Source organism: Pogoniulus pusillus, chromosome 6 (assembly GCF_015220805.1).
Source record: "Pogoniulus pusillus isolate bPogPus1 chromosome 6, bPogPus1.pri, whole genome shotgun sequence".
Classification (NCBI taxonomy): domain Eukaryota; kingdom Metazoa; phylum Chordata; class Aves; order Piciformes; family Lybiidae; genus Pogoniulus; species Pogoniulus pusillus.
In genome coordinates this window covers 38,606,580-38,629,050 of record NC_087269.1, presented here as the reverse complement: position 1 = coordinate 38,629,050, position 22,471 = coordinate 38,606,580, and the positions used below count along the sequence as shown (strand labels likewise).

General features: G+C 45.1%; 2 protein-coding genes across 5 annotated transcripts in view; one reads left to right on the top strand and one right to left on the bottom strand.

Annotated features, from left to right (window-relative positions):
- The window catches only part of DOCK1 (dedicator of cytokinesis 1), a 433,046-nt gene that overhangs the window by 258,835 nt on the left and 151,740 nt on the right, over positions 1–22,471 (bottom strand). The window lies entirely within an intron of this gene.
- The window catches only part of INSYN2A (inhibitory synaptic factor 2A), a 55,950-nt gene that overhangs the window by 24,804 nt on the left and 8,675 nt on the right, over positions 1–22,471 (top strand). The window contains exon 3 of the mRNA XM_064145313.1: positions 19,694–19,765. Coding sequence (XP_064001383.1) covers positions 19,694–19,765 — 72 coding nt within the window. The remainder of the gene's footprint in view (positions 1–19,693; positions 19,766–22,471) is intronic.

Genomic DNA, 22,471 nt, shown 5'->3' with positions numbered 1-22,471 from the left:
CACAAACTGTATCACCTACTGAGTGCCACCAGGTTTTAAGAGCCTGGAACAGGAGTCCTTTGGAACAAGAGTATGAAGACAACCTTCATTTTCAACTCTGTCATCTTTACACACATCCGTTTTGCCTGTCCTTTGGAGCAAGCACGTTCACCCTGTTAACTCTACCTGAGGCAACCTCCTGCAATTCCTACCTCTTTGCCATCACTACCTCAGAGTACACATCACTTACAGATCATTCCTGAACACTGGAATATAACAAAATACCTTGGAAACTGTAATGATTCACTTCTCTGAAGTAGAGACAGAAAATCTTTTTAGATGCATATTCCTTAGTCAAGGAAAAGAAGTCATTTTTGCACAGATCAGTGCTTTGGGCCAGGGAACAAACGGTTAGCTTCTTTTTAATTCTAATCCATACATCCAATTTTCTCACTGTTTCCACACAGATCAGTCTTAGACTGAAGCATTCTGCTTACTGCAGATGCAGGTTTTATTTTCTAGTTCCAACAACAAAAAAACACCCTTCTCTTCCTTTTCTTACAGCCATTTGTACAGCTGCTCCCTCTCGTTTTCTAAGTAGAGAGTTAATTCTAATTACTAATAGCTGAGCTGTCAGGCTTCATTGCTGCCCAAAAGGTGTATGTGTCACACTAAACTCCGAGCCACATCCAAGCAAAATACATTCCATGATCATTGATGCTTTTCCATTAGGTCACTAAAGCAGTTCTAAGACAAATTCTTTGCATGTGTACCCATGACAGGTCCTATCCCCTCAACCTGTGCTCACTTCTCAGTCAGCCATCACTCAGATGCTCACTTACTCTTCCATGAAAGCAGGATAAGTATTAAGACACCATAAAAGTCCATTTACCTGCCCTGACCATAAGTAATCTGGTTTTCCAAGCTATAAAACAACAGTCCAGCCTTCTCCCTTTGGCATTCCTCACAAGCACACATCAAGCAGACGTGGCAGCGCAGAACACTACTCACAGCTCCACACACCTTGTGACTGCACCAATCTCATTATATGCCAAAACTCTGTGTTTTCTACTGCAGACTATTTCAATCCCTGCTGTCAGTACGCATGACCACTCCTCAGTGCTCTTGTTGAAAAGTCTCAGTAACTCTAAATGAAAACTGACTATCTGAGACTCATGCTAAGGCTTAACTTCCTACTACAGAATCCGGGCTTGGTGTCAGTTGGAAGGGACCTCGGGAGATCACTCAGTCCAACCCTCCTGCTAAAGCAGGGTCACCCACAGTGGGTCACACAGGACCACAATATCAAGGCAAGTCTGGAATCTTTCCAGAGAAGGAGACTCTGCAAACTCTCTGGGAAGCCTGCTCCAAGGATCCAGCACCCTCACAGCAAAGAGGGTTTTCCTCCCATTCAGGTGAAACATCCTGGGTTCATGTTTGTGTCTGTTGCCACTTGTCCTGTCTGTGGCTACCACTGACAAGAATCTGGCCCCATGCTCTTGCCTCCCCATATAGATACTGCTCAACACTACAAAGATCCCCTCTCACTCAGGCTGCCCTTCTCCAGGCTAAGTAGCCCCAGGTCTCTCAGCCTTTCTTCTTCACAGAGATGCTCCAGCACCCTCAGCATCTTTGAAGCATCTGCTGGATTCTCTCCAATAGTTCCCTGTCCCTCTTGAACTGGGGAGCCCAGACCTGGATCCAGTACTCGAGATGTGGCCTTACTAGGGCAGAGTTTAGGGACAGGAGAACCTCTCTCAACCTGCTGGCTGCACTTTCTTAATGCACCCCAGAAGACCATATTGCACTTTTTCTGAACGAGACAGTAAAAATCCAGTCTAGAGTCAGATATGCAAAGGCAGGTAACGTGAGTGTTTCATAGCACAGTATTTCCCAGACCTTCAAAACTCGATGAGATTTATAATTTGGATGGGACTTTTCATTAGATTTTGCTCATAACCAAAGCTTCAGATCAAATTGTCAAGAGTGGATGAAAAGGGCAAAACTTTCACAGTTCATAGGCATTCCTGGAACAGATATCACAAGGATTCCAAGTACTTGGATACATCTAAGATGAAGAGCACTATGTTAAAAAACCCTGCTGTCACAGCCAGCTTCTAGCTATTACACAGCCTTTGTTAGGGATACACTGGTAGGAGCTTTTCAGCAAGCAAAAAGACGATGAATGAAGATGAAAAGTGAGCTGTTAGCAACCATCAGGATGTGGAATAAACACAAAACAGGGGGAAATACTCATAATCTTCTAATTAATTCACCTTAATCTGCTTTCTCAGAAGCTAGTATATATTCTGAGTCTCAAAAAATGTATTTTGTCAGTATATTCCAGCTATTTATTTGCATATAATGTACAGGTTCAATTAAAAGTATTTGAAGTACTCTGGAAAATCATTTGATTATAGATCTAGTTGGTATTCAACAGACTTTAAAAACAAGATGAAATATTCACCACCAGACCTCCCTGTTCCAGCAGGGTTCAGCAGGCTTTGAAGGGAAATTAAGGTTCGAGACTTTTCCATCAGATTGGCTGCAGTGACACAAAGGCCAAGAAAAGCAAAACTGCACAGTTTAAATCTGGAAACTCGGGTGAATTCTTTGAAGGAACAATTAAAGCGTAAGCAGAACATGTTGGTGCTAAATACATCCATATGAATTCCCACAGATGATAAGAGAAGCTTTCCCAACTGTCACCAAGCTGTCCAAATCACGTATCTGCGAGGAGAGCTCTGCTGCAAAAGCAGCCTTTTCAAGAGGATGCTATTTAGGGCCTGAATTGCCAGTTTTCACTTCACACAACTAGAATAATCTTTTACTAACTGCATTTTGACTTCCAGGCCTATCAGAAGTCAGAGACAGAGCAAAGAGCCAGGTACCCTTCCATCATAAAAACAAGGCAAAACCAGTTTTCTAGTCTCACTTTTCTCACTGCTGTTCGTTTACCAAGCAATTAATCCCAGATTTCTAACTGACACTCTGTGCCTACACAAAAATAAGCACATCGACTGGAAGATATTAGTTAAACCTTGTCTCTTCAGAGGTGAGCCAGCAGTGTGCCCAGGTGGCCAAGAGAGCCAGTGGCATCCTGGCCTGCATCAGGAATGGTGTGGTCAGCAGGAGCAGGGAGGTCATTCTGCCCCAGTACTCTGCACTGGTTAGACCACACCTTGAGTACTGTGTTCAGTTCTGGGCCCCCCAGTTTAGGAGGGACATTGAGATGCTTGTGTCCAGAGAAGGGCGACGAGGCTGGTGAGAGGCCTTGAGCACAGCCCTACGAGGAGAGGCTGAGGGAGCTGGGATTGGTTAGCCTGGAGAAGAGGAGGCTCAGGGGTGACCTTATTGCTGTCTACAACTACCTGAGGGGAGGTTGTGGCCAGGAGGAGGTTGCTCTCTTCTCTCAGGTGGCCAGCACCAGAACAAGAGGACACAGCCTCAGGCTGTGCCAGGGGAGATTTAGGCTGGAGGTGAGGAGAAAGTTCTTCCCTGAGAGAGTCATTGGACACTGGAATGGGCTGTCCGGGGAGGTGGTGGAGTCGCCGTCCCTGGGGCTGTTCAAGGCAAGGTTGGACGTGGCACTTGGTGCCATGGTCTAGCCTTGAGCTCTGTGGTAAAGGGTTGGACTTGATGATCTGTGAGGTTTCTTCCAATCCTAATAATACTGTGATACTGTGTTTTGTTTTTAAACTGTTGAAGCTCCCAGCTGCCTCAGGTTCCAGAATTAAGACACAGAAATGCAGTTCAGTGGTGCCCAGTGACAGCTCATGGGGTAAGAGGCACAAAATGGAACACAGTAAGTTCCACCTAAACGTCAGGAAAAGAATTCTTTGCTTTGAGAGTGCTGAAGCCCTGGAGCAGGTTGTCCAGAGAGGTTGTAGAGTCTCCTTCTCTGGAGACATTCCAAACTTGCCTAGACATTGCAATCCTGCTTGGGCTGGACTAAGAGGCCCCTTCCAATTCCCATTGTTCTGCAACATATTCAAGGAAGCGAAGGCAAGCAAGAGCTGGAGATGAAGAAGAGTTGAGCTGGATTTAAGTGTCTGTGGATTCAGTAACTGGAGGAATACATCTTTCTGGCTCCAAGGCCTGCTCATCCTGTCTGCATGCTACCTCAGTGTCACTGCTTGCTTCTTCCATTGCAATCTAGGAACTGTTCCCACCTCAGGCCTTGATAAAACTAGTGGTGTACACTGGTCTGTAGCTCATAATGGCTTCATTCTGAGCTTGGCAAATAGAGAGGAATGTTGAAAACAGATGAGTGAATACATAACCAAATTCAGATATGCAGAGGACTCCAGCACAGACTTGGGCATGGATTTGCTGTCTTCAGGGAGCAGCAGATTACTCTTCCCCATCACTGAACCATTTTTCCCCCATATTATAAGCAAATGCTTTAAAAAGCAGCAGTCTAATAGCATGCTTAAGTGAATTTGGGACAATTCTGAGGTTTTTATAACAGTTTATTGTGCAGGTTTGTTTCTGCATCTCATGGAGCAGCAGCAGAGGGGTGGCTGTGTCACAGGTCAACCAAGAAGGAACACTGCCATTCCAAGGGAAGTTGGGAACCTCTCCAAACATGCCCAGCTGTGCTTAGCCTTTTTTTTACTACCATGATAATGATGCATGAACAATCCAGAAGAGGACAGACTGCACTGCCCTGGGTGCACTACAACGTTTTTCTCTTGGCTCTGTACCCTGAGAAGACATGATGCATTCAGTGTGAGGTCTGGTAACTCATCAGCAGGAGAGACTGGGTTGTAGAGATGAGCAGAGGTATTTGGACTTTAACAAGGCAATCTGCACTCTAGAATAGTTCAGCCTGGCAGGGCTCAGGTTGTTTCTTTGGTAAATGTGAGATTTGTTTACTTCATTGTCACCCATGCAAAAAAAAGAAGTCTCAGGGATGGGATATTTGTAAATATCTGTGTGCAAAGCTCAAGCAAGTGTCAAACTGCTCCTCTAGAGATCATCCTGAAATGCACTAAAGCCTCAAATCACCATTATTTTTTCACAAATCCATAGAATGGTTTGGGCTCGAAGGAACCTTGAAGATCATCTAATTCCAACCCCTCAGGCATTGGCAGGGGCACCTTCTACTAGACCAGGTTGCTCAAGGCTTCATGCAGCCTGGCCTTGAACATCTCCAGAGAGGGAGGATCCATGGCCTCCCTTGGGCAACCTGTTCCAGTGTCTCACCACCTTTATTGTACAGAATTTCTTCCTACTATTCAGTTTAAATTGATCCTCCTGCAGCTTCAATCCATTCCCTCTCGTCTTACCACTAAGAGAAGGAGGGAACAAAAATTACTGACACCTACAAAGAGTTACTCCAGCAGAAACAGAAAAAGGGTTCAGCACTTCCAGGGTCCTTCCTGCTGTTTTTCTTCACCACACAGTTCCCTATCCTTGCAAGTATCACACGATCAGCAAGATCAGTGGCCAGCAATCATACTCTATCTTCTTCACTTTATGCTCCTGCATCATACCCACTATTTCAAAGAAGCTTTTTGGTTTGCATCTAATACAGCTAATGCAATTATTATTGTAAGCTGGTGCAGGCTTACATATGTAATGCAGACAGTATTTGAGTTTCACTGAAATCTCCATCACTTTGAAATGATGAAAAACCACCTCAGTCTTCCTCTTTCTCCTACCTTCCTTTTGAGAAACGATGCCTGTTAGCAGCCACTTTCATTTAAAAGTCAAGCAAAATCCGAAGTGCAGCCTTTTAATGCAGTTATTCACCCACGAACACAGGAGTAGCTGGTACCTATGAAACACCCTTTGGTCTGATGGCTTGAGGAGGTTTCATTTGCATTACAAGTGCAGCTGTGAATCTCTGTGCTCTGCCTGATGAAGGACCACGGTTAGCCGTAGTGCAAGGAGCTGAATAATCATCTGAGGAACTCGGGGTAGCAGCAACAGGGAGGTGTGAGGGCACAAGCTGCAGGCAGGGATTTTTGCCTGATGACTCCCCCACTGAACTCATCACCTCCCAGCTAGTTCCCAAAACTATGTGCTGAAGAAATTAATTCGAAAATTAGGTGGATTTGGGGGTGGAAGCGGAATGGGGAAACTCAAGAGAGAAATGTAACATGCTCCAAAGCTGCAGTAAAAGGATGAGAGTAGCAGGCCTGATGATGAGCTGTGGGTTCAGAAGGCTCAAGGCACCCAAGTAACAATGCTCTAAGGTGAGAAACAAGTCACAGTAGAGAGCTTTAGAGTGCAAAGGGTAAAGAGACAGACCTCATCTTACTCTAACGACTGGAGAGTGCTCCCTGATAACCCACTGAAGCGTTTGGCTTAAGAATTGCACACCAGCTATAGAGTTGCTACTCAACTAGGGAAAACAAATTCCCTAAACTATTATTAAGACAAAAACTTGACATTTTAATTATCCTCCTGATTTTTCTGATGAGACAAGAGAGAGACAAATATTCAAGAGAGACACCAGACCTTGTATGCACCTAGTCTCTGTAAGATTTTGTGATTCCACCTGAACAACATTTTCATTCTCTTGATTCTCAGGGGGGTGGTTTGGGGTTTTTTTTCCCCATCACTAGACAGTCCTACTAAAATACCTATTTTTTATAAAGCCCTTCACTCCCTAACTAACCTGAGTGTAATATATCTGTTGGAAGGTAGGAGAGCCCTGCAGAGGGACTTGGACAGGCTGAATATGTGGGCAGAGGCCAACGGGATGAGACTGAACAAGGCCATGTGCAGGGTTCTGCACTTTGGCCACAACAACCCCAAGCAGCACTACAGGCTGGGGACAGAGTGGATGGAAAGCAGCCAAGAAGAAAGGGACCTGGGGGTGCAGACAGACAGTAGGCTGAAGATGAGGCAGCAGTGTGCCCAGGTGGCCAAGAGAGCCAATGGCATCCTGGCCTGCATCAGGAACAGTGTGGCCAGTAGGACAAGGGAGGTTATTCTGCCCCTGTACTCAGCACTGCTCAGGCCACACCTTGAGTGCTGTGTCCAGTTCTAGGCTCCTCAATTCAAGAGAGATGTTGAGGTGCTGGAAAGTGTCCAGAGAAGGACAACAAAGCTGGTGAGGGGCCTGGAACACAAACCCTATGAGGAGAGGCTGAGGGAGCTGGGATTGTTTAGCCTGCAGATGAGGAGGCTCAGGGCTGACCTCATTGCTGTCTACAACTACCTGAAGGGAGGTTGTAGCCAGGTGGGGGTTGGTCTCTTCTGCCAGGCAACCACCAATAGAACAAGGGGACACAGTCTCAAGTTGTGCCGGGGGAGGTCTAGGCTGGATGTTAGGAGGAAGTTGTTGCCAGAGAGAGTGATTGGCATTGGAATGGGCTGCCCAGGGAGGTGGTGGAGTCACTGTCCCTGGAGGACTTCAAGAAAGGACCGGATGAGGCACTTAGTGCCATGGTCTGGTTGATTAGCTAGGGCTGAGTGATAGGTTGGACTGGATGATCTTGGAGGTCTCTTCCAACCTGGTTGATTCTGTGATTCTATGAAATGCATTTCCGGGGTGAAAGCATTTGGATTGCTGTCTTGGGAGTCATGCCACACGCCCACACTGCAAATACCTCACAAAGAAAATTAGTCATCTGCTTCCAACTGTCAGGATTCAGTGAAAGACAGCAAACTACTTCTGTTTGAAAAATTTCACCATTGAGCTTCTGTACATCTCTTAAGGATTTTCCGAAACAAAATGAACAAGACAGATAAGGGAGGGAAGGGAAAAGCAGAAAATGATTCTGCTATTATTATGGAGCACCAGGATTTCTGCTTTCATCCTCTGCCACCAGTTAAAAAAAAAGTCTTCAAAAATGGGTTAGTGAATTTGTTGTGTTTCTTTTGCCCTTTTTTTTTTCTTGTGTGTCTGCAAGTTGTGTTGAGGGAGGTATAGGCTAGGTGTTAGGAGGAATTTCTTCACAGAGAGAGTGCTTTGCCATTGGAATGGGCTGCCCAGGGAGGTGGTGGAGGCACCGTCCCTGGAGGTGTTCAAGAAAAGACTGGATGAGGCACTTAGTGCCATGGTCTATTTGAGTGGCTAGGGCTGGGTGCTAGGTTAGACTGGATGACCTTGTGAGGATTAACTAAACCTCACTGAATAACTACTTACTTATTTTTTTTTAACTGTAAAGAGATAAAGTAAAAAATGATAAAAGGTGTCCCTGTAATGGGCAGGGACACCTCCCACTAGACCAGGGTGTTCAAAGCCCCATCTGACCTGGCCTTGAACACTTCTAGGGAATGAGACATCCACAGATCTTTTTGGCAGCCTGTTCCAGTGCCTTACCACTCTCACTGTGAGGAATGTTTTCCTTATATCTAACCTAAATCTACCATTTTTCAGTTTGAAACCATTGCCCCTGTAAATTAAGAAGGAAAGGACGTGTGTAAGTCCTCAGTGCCTCTGGCACTGTATCCTCCAGATTAGGGACTTAGAGCTGGCAATGCTTAGACCTTTGTGGCTCTCCATGATTACTCACCAGCTCCCACCACATCCCAGAAGCAAGTGGCTTGTGCTCAAGCTCTGTACCTTAGGATTTCAGTGTGTGCGCTCCAGTGCACAGGCTTTGCTGAAGCTGCTCAGTACACTGAGCTGATAACTTCAGACCAGCATGGGAAAGAACCACCATGATGACAAATCCTGACTATGTGTCCATATGATGTTGCTGAGGTGTTAGTCAGCAGCATCCAGACAGGTGGAGCTGTCAGTGCTGGAGAATAAGACAGCTTGACAGCTGCACAGCCCTCCTTGGGTCTCTGCTGCAAAGAGCTGCAGAGCAGTTACAACAAGCTGGCTTCTACTCCTAACTGTGACATAACCAATCTGTTGCACATGTAACTAAGTTCAAGGCAAGACAACCACACCTGAGGCACCTCTTTCTCCAGCTGCTCTGAGTACTCTAGGGATTTCTTTACCTCTGCTGCAGCTAACCCCTAAAAGGTCTCACATAAAGGAGAACAACTCCTCTCAAACACAAGTGGCCCATGTTCACTAGAAGGCATACAAAGATGCTTCCAGGGTTTCCCAGGGAACCAAATAAGCAATGCCAATAAACACCAGGGAATTTAGAAAAAGCTTAGATGAAAGCCAAGCAGAAAAAAAAACCCAACCAAAATGCAACAACTAAACCCAACACACTGCTGAAATGCATGAACCATTGGAATGTTTCCATCCAGCTGCAGACATCCAACAAAAAGCCTCAAGGTAACTGCACACAGCACAGCACTACTCCTCCTGTCTGTTTGGTAGTACTGCCATCATCTATAATGAAAGATGCTAATTGGCAATTACAAATGTCATGAAAATAAAACAGCAGTAAGGCTAAAGCAATTCTTCTGCTGGTCCACAGGGCAAGTGAATTTTCAGAACACGGTGACAGGAATCAAAGACTGACCTGAGTTGTTTTAGGTCAGTCTGGCCCTGTAGTTTGATGTCAGAATATAAGCTTTCCAAAGCAGCAGAGACAGACTTTCATCCAAAGGAAACATGACTTTGTCAACACAGATGCATTTCATAGAGTCGTAGAGTCTGGAAGAGACCTCTGGAGATCATCTGGTCCAAACTCCCTGCTAAAGCAGGATCGCCCATCCATAGCAAGTTGCTCAGGATCACCATGTGCACAAGGGTTTGGAATCTATCCAGAGGAGACTCTGCAGCCTCTTTTGGTGACCTGCTCCAGGGCTCCAGCAGCTGCACACCAAGGAGGCTTTTCTTCATGTCTAAGTGGAACCTCCTGTGTTCATGTTTGCGTCCATTGTCCTGTAACTGAGTACTACTGACGAGAGTCTGGCCCCATCATCTTGACCCCCATCCTTCAGCTACCAGTTAGCATTGAGAAGATCCCCGCCTCAGTCTTCTCCAGGCTAAAGAGCCTTTACTCCTTGCAGAGACATGCCAGTTTCCTCAGCATTTCTGTGCCATCAGCTGGACCCTCTCCAGTAGCTCTCTGCCTCTCAAACTGCAAAGCCCAGGACTGAACACAACACTCCATATGTGGCCTCATATAGGCAGAACATAGCAGGAGGAGAACTTCAACCTGCTGACCATGCTCCTTCATGCACTCCAGGAGATTGTTGGTGTTCTAGGACTTGAAGGCACATTGTTGACTCATGATAAACTACTGTCCATCAGCACTCCCAATTACTTCATGCAGCTGCTTTCCAGGAGGTCACACCTCACCTGTACTGGTGCAGGAGATCATTCCTCCTCAGGTGCAAGACTCTACACTTGCCCTTGTTGAACATCAGTTTCCCCTCCACCCAACTCTCCATGCTTGCTGAATAGCAGCACAGCTTGACAGGGTGTCAGCCACTCCCCCAAGTTTGGTATTTTTATGAGGGTTTCCATTGATCCAGAAGGCCAAATTTCACCTGGGTTGGCCTACCTGGCTAAGCATGATTTATTTCAACCTGCAAACCACACAAAAATGAAGTTCCTGCATTTCACACAACTAGCCATGGCTTACTCAAGTCATAAGGACAACTAAACCATATGTGACAGACCAAAGTCATCTTAGTCAGCCAAAAGTCTGCTAATAGCAAGTCTGAATAATTTTCTCATGATGCACATTTATTAGCAATATTAGTAATATCTTAGAATAGGAAACAAAAGGGTTGAAAAGCTCTCCACCAGACTATTTACTTTTAAACCGTTATTCTGTAGCTACAGACAACATTAGTGTGCTTAACAAGCTCTGCTACAAATAGCCCCAACAGGACCTGGCTGTGCATGGAAATGCAACACCACTTCATACAAAGGCTTGAGGAGAACTGTGGTCTGCACCTCCTTCCTCAGCTATTCAGCATGGCCAGAATTGCCACTTTAAAACCACTTCAAGGGCTAACTACCTTCTTAAGATAATTTGCATTACTATATTTTAATGAAAACGTCAACAAAAAGAGAATTGCTGAAGGCTGTTTATGCCTCTTGTTGGCAGTAATACATCAAAAGTGTGATGAACATCAGTATCATCTGAAGAGAGTACCCATCAGAGCAGAAACACTCTCAAGCACAGCCACTTCTGTAAAATCATGCCATTAAGGAACTCAATTAATGTCAAGTATTCCCTACATCCCTGCAGATAAGGGAAGACATCCAGATGTAGCAGATCTACCCTTTGTGAGACTTTTTTCCCCCTTTACTTTATTAGATGTCCAGGAGAGATGAATTAGCATCTCTTCAGAAGCAACCTACTGCACAACAGAACAAAATCACTATGGATGCATTAAGCGGAGTGCAGCGTCAGGTTGAGAAAGGTTCTCCTCCCTCTCTACTCTGCCCTAGTAATGCCAAATCCGGAGCACTGGGCCTAACTCTGAGATCCTCAGTTCAAGAGAGACAGGGAACTACTGGAGAGAGTCCAGCAGAGGCTACAAAAATGCCGAGGGCACTGAAGCATCTCTGTGAGAAGGAACGGCTGAGAGACCTGGGGCTGTTTAGCCTGGAGAAGAGCAGCCTGAGAGGGCATTTTGATCTGGGGCAGTCTGCTCTAAGTGATCCTTCTTTAGAAGGAAAGTTGGACTAGGTAATCTCCAGAGGTTCCTTCCAACCCTCACCAAGCTGGGATTCTCTGATACAGAGATGTCAGCTTCATTCTGTGAGATCAATTTGGTCTCTAATTTGCATGAGCAAGAAACCTACTCAAATGCAAAGAATTTGATGTTACAGTTGGTATTTTCCAAAAAGGTCTCAAGCAGGTGCATGAATTCTACATTTCACAGAGATTTAGAGGGTGTAATTCCCTCAGGCTGCTCTGAAAATTGCAGCTTAGTATTAGTTACTGCCAGTCCATGTCAGCAAAATGGCTGCTCTTCATTAGAATATTTTAATACTTAGAAGTGTTAATTGAGGTTAAGCTCAGGGTGTGCCAAGAATTCCAAAAGAAACATAATAAAAGGAAAGCCTCCTGAAAATAATATGCAATGTGGACAGCAAGCATGAGTGCAAAACTCGGTATGGAAAGGAGATCTCCTTCCCAAGATGACACCACCAATTAGCTGCAGATATACCAATACAACTAACCTGCATCCATCCTGCCTGTCTCCAGAATCTGACCATACAAAATCCATGACACTGCCAATGCCCATCTGTTCATATCCATGCAACACAGAAGACACAAGATGGAAAATATCAAAGACTGAAGCTGTTAGAAACATGACTCATAGAATCAAGCAGGTTGGAAGAGAACTCCAAGATCATCCAGTCCAACCTAGCACCCAGCCCTATCCAGTCAACTAGACCATGGCACTAAGTGCCTCATCCAGGCTTTTCTGGGTGACTCCACCATCTCCCTGGGCAGCCCATTCCAATGGCAAATCACTCTCTTTTCAGTGGATACACAAATATATGGTATATGCTGAAGTAGTACAGAAGACAGCAACGATGTGACTGCCAGGGTAGCTGGTTGAACACACAAGAAAGCCAGGAAGGGCTTCTTGCAACATGATAAGAGAGAGTGGATTTAACATAGAGGAGGGCAGATTCAGATTGGATATTAGGAGGAAATTCTTTACAGTGAGAGTGGTGAGATACCAGAACAGGTTGCCGATGCTCCCTCCCTGGAGGTGTTCAAGGCCAGGTTGGATGGGTCACTGAGCAACCTGGCCTGGTGGAAGGAATGATTTGAACTAGATGATCTTAAAAGTCCCTTCCAACTGAAACCATTCCATGATTTATGAATTTCAGCATTCAGTTTCCTTCTTGCAGATCAGCAGGAATTCCATCAAACTGGAAATAAGTGCCAGATTTACTTTGCTGTGCTGACATGATGTTAATAATTGTTTTTACAAGTTTACACTTATTCATCTATTTTCTTCATTCTTTTTGGAAAACCACAAACCAAAGCAACCAACCCACCCCCACCAAAAAAACCAAAACACAAACCAAAACAAGCCCACCAAAAGAGAAGTAGTACAGGTTCTATCCAGTTACCCACAAACCAACCTAATTACATCATTTCCCCCCCCTCCATCTACAACATAGATTTGTTTTCCAACTATAAACCAGAATATCTTTCTTACTATGATCAATAAGGGGAAAAAAAAGAGTAACTGGTTGGTAGGGGAAGGGGGCTAGATGGGGTAGGATTTCATTCATGGAAGTCAGGAGTAGAGAAAGCAAAGATGCCAGATGCTGTCTTCTAAGCAGACCTCACACCTTAGAATCACTGAAAGTTTTAGGTTGAAAGAGACCTTTTAAGGTCATTTAGCCAACCCTCCCCCTGTAGTCAGCAGGGACATCTGCAACTAGAGTAGGCTGCTCAGAGCCTCAAGCAAGCTGATCTGTAATGGTACCAGGGATGGTGCATCTACTGCCTTTCTGGGCAACCTCAGCCAGTGCCTTACCTCCCTCAGCATAAAACACTTCTTTTTCTCTAGTCTGAATCTCTCTTTAGTTTAAAACCATCCTTTCATGTCCTACCACAACAGACCCTGCTGAAAAGGTTGTCCCCATCTCTCTCATAGACTTAGTCTTAATGCCAGCAGATTCCAAGTGGTGTATGTTTTACAAGACCAGACATGAGCAGTCCACACCATAACGTGACATGCCAAACTCCACATCAAACAGCCCACAGGAGTACCCAAGGCACACAAAATAAGCCAGGAGGAGGCCAGAAGATATACATGACAACCAGAATGGTAAAAACATTCAGAATGTACAAAAAATGTAACTAAATCTTCATTGCCAGGTATTAGAGAGTGCATCCACAGCCTCAAACAGTGGAGCTGAGGTATCCCAGGCGACATTCCAGACAGATCAGCACAACCTCATGGTTCAAACTCCTCAAATAAAGTATAAAAAAAAAGGGAGAGACTGAAGCAAGTTATAAAATGTGATGCATCTTATATTGATGAGGCATTCCCAAAATCAGGATGTTCAGATTGGTACAATGAGCTGCAAAGTTTACCACTGAGATTATGTGAAGTACATTGTCCAGAAGCGTCACAGCTTGGGGGAGCTCCTGACTCACAGGCATCTCACTCAACTTTGAATACACTCCAGACCAAACCTAACTTCTGTTTACAGAATCAAGAATCAACCAGGTTGGAAGAGATATCCAAGGTTGTCCAGTCCAACCAAGCAAGGAGCCCTAGCCAGTCAACTAGACCATGGCACCAAGTGCCTCATCCAGGCTTTGCTTCAATACCTGCAGGGATGGTGACTCCACCACCTCCCTGGGCAGCCCATTCCAATGCCAATCACTCTCTCTGCCAACAACTTCCTCCTAACATCCAGCCTAGACTTCCCCAAGCACAACTTGAGACTGTGTCCCCTTGTTCTGTTGCTGCTTGCCTGGGAGAAGAGACCAACCCCACCTAGCTACAGCCTCCCTTCAGGTAGTTGTAGACAGCAATGAGGTCACCCCTGAGCCTCCTCTTCTCCAGGCTAAACACCCCCAGCTCCCTCAGCTTCTCCTCATAGGGTTTGTGTTCCAGGCCCCTCACCAGCTTTGTTGCCCTTCTCTGGACACCTTCCAGCACCTCAACATCTCTCTTGAATTGAGGAGCCCAGAACTGGACACAGCACTCAAGGTGTGGCCTGGCCAGTGCTGAGTACAGGGGCAGAATAACCTCCCTTGTCCTACTGGCCACACTGTTCCTGATACAGGCCAGGATGTCATTGGCTCTCTTGGCCACCTGGGCACACTGCTGCCTCATCTTCAGCTACTATCTACCAGTACCCCCAGGTCCCTTTCTTCCTGGCTGCTCTCAGCCACTCTGTCCCCAGCCTGTAGTGCTGCTTGGGGTTGTTGTGGCCAAAGTGCAGAACCCTGCACTTGGCCTTGTTAAATCTCATCCCATTGGCCTCTGCCCACCCATCCAGCCTGTCCAGGTCCCTCTGCAGGGCTCTCCTACCTTCCAACAAATCAACACCTGCTCCTAATTTGGTGTCATCTGCAAACTTATTGATAATGGTCTCAATCCTCTTATCCAGACCATCAGTGAAGACAACACAGATTTTCTGTAGGAACCTTTGTTTTGTGAAAAATGTCACTTTTCATGGGATCATAGAATGGTCTGGGTTGGAAGGGACCTCCAAAGGTCACCTAGTCCAACTCCCTCTGCAATCAGCAGGGGGATCCTCAACTAGATCAGGTTGCCCAGAGCCCTTTTGAGCCTCACTTTGAGCATCTCCAGGGATGGGGCCTCAACACCTCCCTGGGCAACCTGCCCAGTGTTCCACTACCCTCACGGCGAAGAAACTGCTCCTAATGTCCAACCTCAATCTCCTCTTCTCTAGTTTGAAGCTGTTAAGCATTTACTCTTGAGGTGAGGAGAAAGTTCTTCACTGAGAGAGTCATTGGACACTGGAATGGGCTGCCCGGGGAGGTGGTGGAGTCGCCGTCCCTGGAGCTGTTCAAGGCAGGATTGGACATGGCACTTGGTGCCATGGTCTAGCCTTGAGCTCTGTGGTAAAGGGTTGGACTTGATGATCTATGAGGTCTCTTCCAACCTTGGTGGTACTGTGATACTGTGAAAATCACCATCTCGTTTATGAAGGAAAGAGTGAGTGATTTCTACCTTCAGCTTTTCTGCACTAGACTACCCTTAAAACTATTTTTTAAGGGAAGGGGGGAAAAGTAGCTTATCTAACATTTTCCACCTCACAAGGGAAGTATAATCGCCCACAGATCTGGTCTCCTCAAGGCAGTACCCAGACTGTGCTCACAAACTGCTGCCAGTGGTTAAAACTGATAGAAAGCTCATTTTTTCTTCAGTAACTCCTCACTGCAAATCAACCTCTCTGCCCAAGATTTATGAAGAAAACCAAATAAAATCTTTGTTGGCAAGAAGTAGATGAATTCCATGCAAGTGTTTAGGTAGATAATTATGTGAAAACAAGAAACTGGAAGTCCAAAGCCCTAGGGTATCAACAAGAGAATTCTTTCATGAAGAGTTTAATTTACATAGAAATAATTGAATTTGCACTGTAGTAACACTCCGATAACACAGGCCTGGCTAAAGAGCTATCAAACTGCCTTCTGGAAACCAAAGGCTGTGACACCACATAGAGTTCTCAGAGCTGACAAATCTGGCCAAGCAGATGGTTCAAGAGAAGGCACCGTTGCTAAATTCATGGTTTGACAGGAAAAAATCATCACTGAAAAGCTGAACTTACTCTAGATGAAAAATGATTTAAAGAAAATGCCATGAGGACAGGCTGAGGGACCTGGGGCTGCTCAGAACAGACAAGAGAAGGCACCAGGGGAACCTTATAGCTTCCTCTCAACGCCTGAAAGGAGCCTACAGCCAGAAAAGACTGGATGAGGCATTTAGTGCCATGGTCTAGATGACTGGCTAGGGCTGGGTGCTAGGTTGGACTGGATGATCTTGGAGGTCTCATCCTACCTGGTTGATTCTATGATACAGGAAAGCTAGAGAACAAGGGTGGGGGACAGCTTTAAACTGAAGGAGAGTAGCCTTAGACTGGATACTAGCAAGAAGCTCTTCAGTACATGGGTGGCAAGACTCTGGAATGGATTGTCCACAGTAGTTGTGGATGCTGGCTCCCTAGAGCTATTCAAGGCCAGGATGGATGAAGCCTTGAGTGACCAAGGCCAGTTGAGAAGTCCTCCTGCCCATGGCAAGGAGGTTGGAACTAGATGACCTTGAAGGTCCCTTTCAACTAAGGCATTTGCTGAACCCATGTATCTCTGTTTGACTGGTGTGAGCGTAGTGGGAGGGAGATGAGCTACCTGCCTGATCTTTTAATAGTGCAATATCTTTATTTGGGTGTTTAATCCTGTATGACTCTTGCTGAGGTGTTTCCAAGTTGCACAGCAGATTGAGTGGGCTATGACTATGACATGACACCACTGCAGATTTGTCCTGGGGGCTCCCATTTATCCCTCCTCCTCTCCACTCAGTTTTCAGCACATAGAGAAATATTCTTCACCCTGATTTCTCTTTCAGAGAAAAGAGTCTCATCTTTTCCCAGTCCCACAATGAAAGCCATGGCTTTCAACACCCCACTGAGGAGGAGGGGGGTGAGGGAATGAAAACAAAGGTTTGCCGAGATTCCCTGTAAACATGACCTGGACACACTGCTTCTACAACTGCACCCACTTGTAAAGCTGGCTCTTTTAGGGCAAATCCCTCCAAGCACCAGGCACATCCTGAAAATACAATTCCTCAGGAGCTCTACAACGAAGCTGTCACTGTCACTCTTCGTCACGGGACTCATCTCACAGCAATCCAGGATAACAGGGACAGGCATTAGCAGAATAAATAACTGAGATACTAGGGCTTGCTTTCATCAACACTGGCCTTTGAAAAACTTATTAAAAACCTTTTCACGTGAAATTATTTCTTAAGGAGCAGAGAAGCAGACAGCAAAACCCTGCAGCACTGCGTGGAAACAGGAGAGAGTGGCAGGGAGGAGGAGGTTGTTAGTCCACGAGCTACATAATTAACTGTGTATTTGACCAGTAGTTTCCAGGTATACAAAGATGAATGAAAATGTCACAGCTGGAAACTAATCAGAAAAAGAAACAAAACAAAAAGCAATCCAGTCTGGCACCCAGTGCAGTGGTGCAGTGTTTATGCCTCTACCTATAAAGAGGCACTCAAATGACTGCACTGCATTCCTCTGAAGGTGATTATGAACAACCCTTCACGTCCTCAGTAAATAAAGCCTTTCATCAACTGATCTGCACACTTTAAACACTGCCTTTTTTCTTAAGAGGTTTTAGTATTTGATCAATATCTTGGGACAAGTAAAACACAATCAGATTTTAGAAGCCTAAGTTTGATAGTGTGGCAACAATTTGAATTTCAACTTCCAAAAGATTTTAACAGAAGAGCTGAACAACAACTATTACTCTGCTGTTAGAGAGCATAAAAGTCTCATCAGATATAAATCACTATTGGGGATTATTTTCAAATATTAAATAGTCCTTAATAAAGAATTTCTGCTTTGTAGTAGCTCTTTGGCACATGTGGCTTTGCTGTGATGTTATAAGTTAGCCACATAGGTAATTTGAGTCTGAATAAAATGCACTGGAGACCAAGATATCCAGATGCAAATCCAGTGTTCTAGCTATCTTCTAACAGCTACAATGACATAGGAATTCTACCTTGCATTTTGCTTTGAGGAAGATAAAGATATGTATTGTAAAAGAAGTATGAAGCAATCCCTGTGCTACACACATGCGAAGGCACTGCACCCACAGAACTATCTGCAGGATGCCACACCAAAATGGTTGATAATCACATTAATCATAGTGAAACTAAAAAAAAAAGTCACCTCTGAAGACAAACTTGGACTCATAAACCTCAGATTCACTCTCTGCCTTCAACTTCAGATTGATAAATTTCTTCTTAAAAGTTTATATATAATAAATCAGTGATTAAATCAACTTTTTCATTGATACTCAAATCTTGAAGATAGAAAAGTGACATGGAAAACAAGATGGCAAATTTCAAAGCAAACAATATGTTCACTCAGATCAATAACTAACTTGCAGCATTCTGGAAGTGCTGATTTTTCTGTCTTGGGGTCAGGCACATGCACCAGTTTGTATGTCATTTCCCCATTCATACTTTATAAGTTTGATATTGTGTCACACCAATAAGTCAGCTCTTTTCTCTAAATCCTGCATTTTTCGTTGTCCTTACCTTGCCAGCAGAGCAGAGAAAAAACAGAGGGACAAAGAAGCAAAGGCAGCTGAGGGCAGGGAAGATGAGAGATGCTCCTCATAAGCAAATGCAACAACGAATTATTTGAGGTCAGTTTGTTTAACTGCTTGGGTAAGGAAGCTCACAGGCTTCAGGAGAACTCTCTTCAGTAATCCTGATCAGATGTATTTTTCACATCTTCACAAGTCCATAGTTGAAGTATTTGCCTATTCCTATTAAAAGAACTGTGAAGAAGCTCTGCAGATACCAGCCGGTATTTAACACAAACTGATAAAAGAGTCTCAGCTTCTGATTTTACAGCAAGTATTAGCACATGGATATCAACTGAGGGGGTTTTCATTTGAAGCTCACTCGCACGCAGAAACATTTGTGCCGACAGACAGGCAACTGTGCACTTGTTAATTCATGCCAGTAACATTTCTGTGCAAAAAAAAGTATTTCATCACCTTACAGAAAAAACTCATTGTCATCCAAATTAACTAGGGACAATGCACAGGTAAACTAAGAGACGCTGCTGCACTAGACTTCAAACCAAAGCGTGACAAAGGACAGCTGTAGGCTAGGTGAGTACAAGAAACATTACAAGGGTGTTTTCTTCCTTTTAAGACATAAACATCCCCACAAGAGATCTCCCCAACTCATTGCTGAGGGATAACATTTCTAAAGAGATGCCATTTTCCAATTACTGCCTTCTACACATCCAGCAATAACCGGGAACAGCCTCATGCATTTGCGAGAAGAAAAAAATACAGCAAACCACCACTGCCACAGCAGCTTTAAGTAAAAAGAGATTCGTGCAGCTTAATTTCCTTGTTGTTTTGCCTTTTAATTTACAAAAGTGTAATAGAAATAAATCTCTGATTTTCTCCTTGCAGTCATTAAAGGCTCATTTCCCAAAACAACTTCATTTTCCCATTGTTCAGTGAAGCTGAATGTGCTATTTCCGATAGTTTTCTGAGAGCATTCAAAAGTACAGTCAAAAAAAATCCTCAACTTCTGATGTCTACAAAAGTAACTGTAGTAGGCAAAATAGGTTAGAAAAAAATTGCTTTTTCATGACCTGGTGTTCTTGTCTTTGTAGGCTTTCATATCGGACCGGTCAAGACACAGCTAACTGCGACACATGCAGGAACAGTGCATGTATTATCTACAGGTAGGTTAAAAGCACCCCTATGCCCACTTCTTTTCCTGAGTCAATGTAATCATTTATTCATAGAATCAAGCGGGTTGGAAGAGACCTCCAAGATCATCCAGTCCAACCTAGCACCCAGCCCTAGCCAGTCAACTAGACCATGGCACTAATTGCCTCAGCCAGGCTCTTCTTGAACACCTCCAGGGACAGTGGCTCCACCACCTCCCTGGGCAGCCCATTCCAATGCCAATCACTCTCTCTGCCAACAACTTCCTCCTAACATCCAGCCTAGACTTCCCCCAACACAACTTGAGACTGTGTCCCCTTGTTCTGTTGCTGGTTGCCTGGGAGAAGAGGCCAACCCCCACCTGGCTACAACCTCCCTTCAGGTAGTTGTAGACAGCAATGAGGTCACCCCTGAGCCTCCTCTTCTCCAGGCTAAACACCCCCAGCTCCCTCAGCCTCTCCTCATAGGGTTTGTGTTCCAGGCCCCTCACCAGCTTTGTTGCCCTTCTCTGGACATGTTCCAGCACCTCAACATCTCTCTTGAATTGAGGGGCCCAGAACTGGACACAGCACTCCAGGTGTGGTCTGACCAGTGTTGAGTACAGGGGCAGAATAACCTCCCTTGTCCTACTGGCCACACTCTTCCTGATGCAGGCCAGGATGCCATTGGCTCTCTTGGCCACCTGGGCACACTGCTGCCTCATCTTCAGCTACTATCTACCAGTATCCCCAGGTCCCTTTCTTCCTGGCTGCTCTCCAGCCACTCTGTCCCCAGCCTGTAGCATTGCTTGGGGTTGTTGTGGCCAAAGTGCAGAACCCTGCACTTGGCCTTGTTCAATCTCATCCCATTGGCCTCTGCCCACCCATCCAGCCTGGCCAGGTCCCTCTGCAGGGCTCTCCTATCTTCCAACAGATCAACACCTGCTCGTAGCTTGGTGTCATCTGCAAACTTACTGATGCAGGACTCAATCCCCTCATCCAGATCATCAAGAAAGATATTGAACGGGACTGGGCCCAGCACTGATCCTTGGGGCACACCACTAGTGACAGCTGCCAACTGGATGTGGCACCACTCACTAGCACTTTCTGGGCCTGGCCTTCCAACCAGTTCTTGACCCAGCACAGAGTGAATCAGTCCAAGCCACGATCTGCCAGCTTTGCCAGGAGCTTGTTGTGGCAGACAGTGTCAAAGGCTTTGCTGAAGTCCAGAAATTCACTTGTGAAGGATCATTAGCCTTGACTTGTCAAAGACATGAAGGCAATTTAACTACAATGTAAATTTAACTTCACTAAATTAACAGAATTCAACAGACACTTGGTTCTAAGTTTACAATTTTCAGATCAAAATCAGATTATTATGGTCAGTAGCCCTGCTGCAGCTCCTGGATGTGAAGTGCTGCAAGGGGTAAGCTTCATTTTCACAGTGCTGAAAATATTTAGAGTTCTCTGTTCAACAAGTCAGCATCTTTCAAATTGATTTTTATAGCAGTAGCTACTGTATTTGAGCAGTGATGTTGAGAGAGAGACTTGGTTTTGAGACCTAAAAGAATAAAATTCAGTCTAGAATGATCAGCACAACAGAAGAAGTTCTTCACAGTGAGGGTGGTGAACACTGCAACAGGTTGCCCAGACAGGCAGTTGAGGGCCCATCTCTGGAAATACTGTAGTAAGGATCAACAAGGCTCTGAAGAACTTGATGTAGCAGAGGACATCCTCACAAAATGCAGGAAGAATTGGACTAGAGGACATTTGGAAGTCACTTCCAACCCAAACCATTCTATGAGTCTGTGACCTTCAAGGTCCCTTCCAATCCAAATCGTTCCATAAATCTATGACACTGTGACCCAGGCTTTTATGTATTGTTGGATAAGTCAAGATACAGGGGAAATGACACCAATAAGATACTGGAACTAGATAGCTGAAGTCTTCATGCAACACTTCAGTGAAGATTTGCTGTAGGTGTTGGTCACAACACCTTACTGCAACACTTTGGGGAGAGTAGATGAACCTATCCAGTAAAGATCTGCCAGCTGAATGAATCACCATGTGCCCAGGTGGTGAAGGATGCCAACAGCATCCTGCTCTAGATCAGCAACAGTGTGGCCAGCAGAAGCAGGGAAGTGATTGTGCCCCTGTACTGGGCAGTGGTGAGGCCACACCTTGAGTACTGGAGTTCAGTTTTGGGCTCCTTTCTAGAAGCAAGACATTGAGGTGCCAGAGCAAGTGCCAGAAAAGAGCAACAAATTGGAAAGGTCTGGAGAGCAGATCTAGTGAGAAACTGGTGAGGGAACTGGGGCTGTTAAGTCTGGAGAAAAGGAGGCTGAGGGGAGACCTTCTCCCTCTCTACAACTCCCTGAAAGGAAGTCAGAGCCAGCTTGGAGTCAGGCTCATCTCCCAGATCACAAGTGCCAGGACAAGGGGAAACCGCCTCAAGTTGCACCAGGGGAGGTTTAGGTTGGATTCTAGGAGTCTATTCAAACTACAAAGAGCTGCTAAGGTCCTAGACTCTGTAAAGTGAATGTAGGTTTGCCTGTTATTGTCAAACATTAAAAAGTTACAAACTGCTTTCAGGTTCTGTTAAAGATTGTTAGCACATTTCTATCAGGGTCACTATTTTTGTGTCATTAACTATAAAAAAAAGGGAAGTGTTCTCTTTAAAATTTCTAGCCAGAAGATGTGAAATTAAGGAATCTTCCAGTATCCACCTCTTACACTCACTGC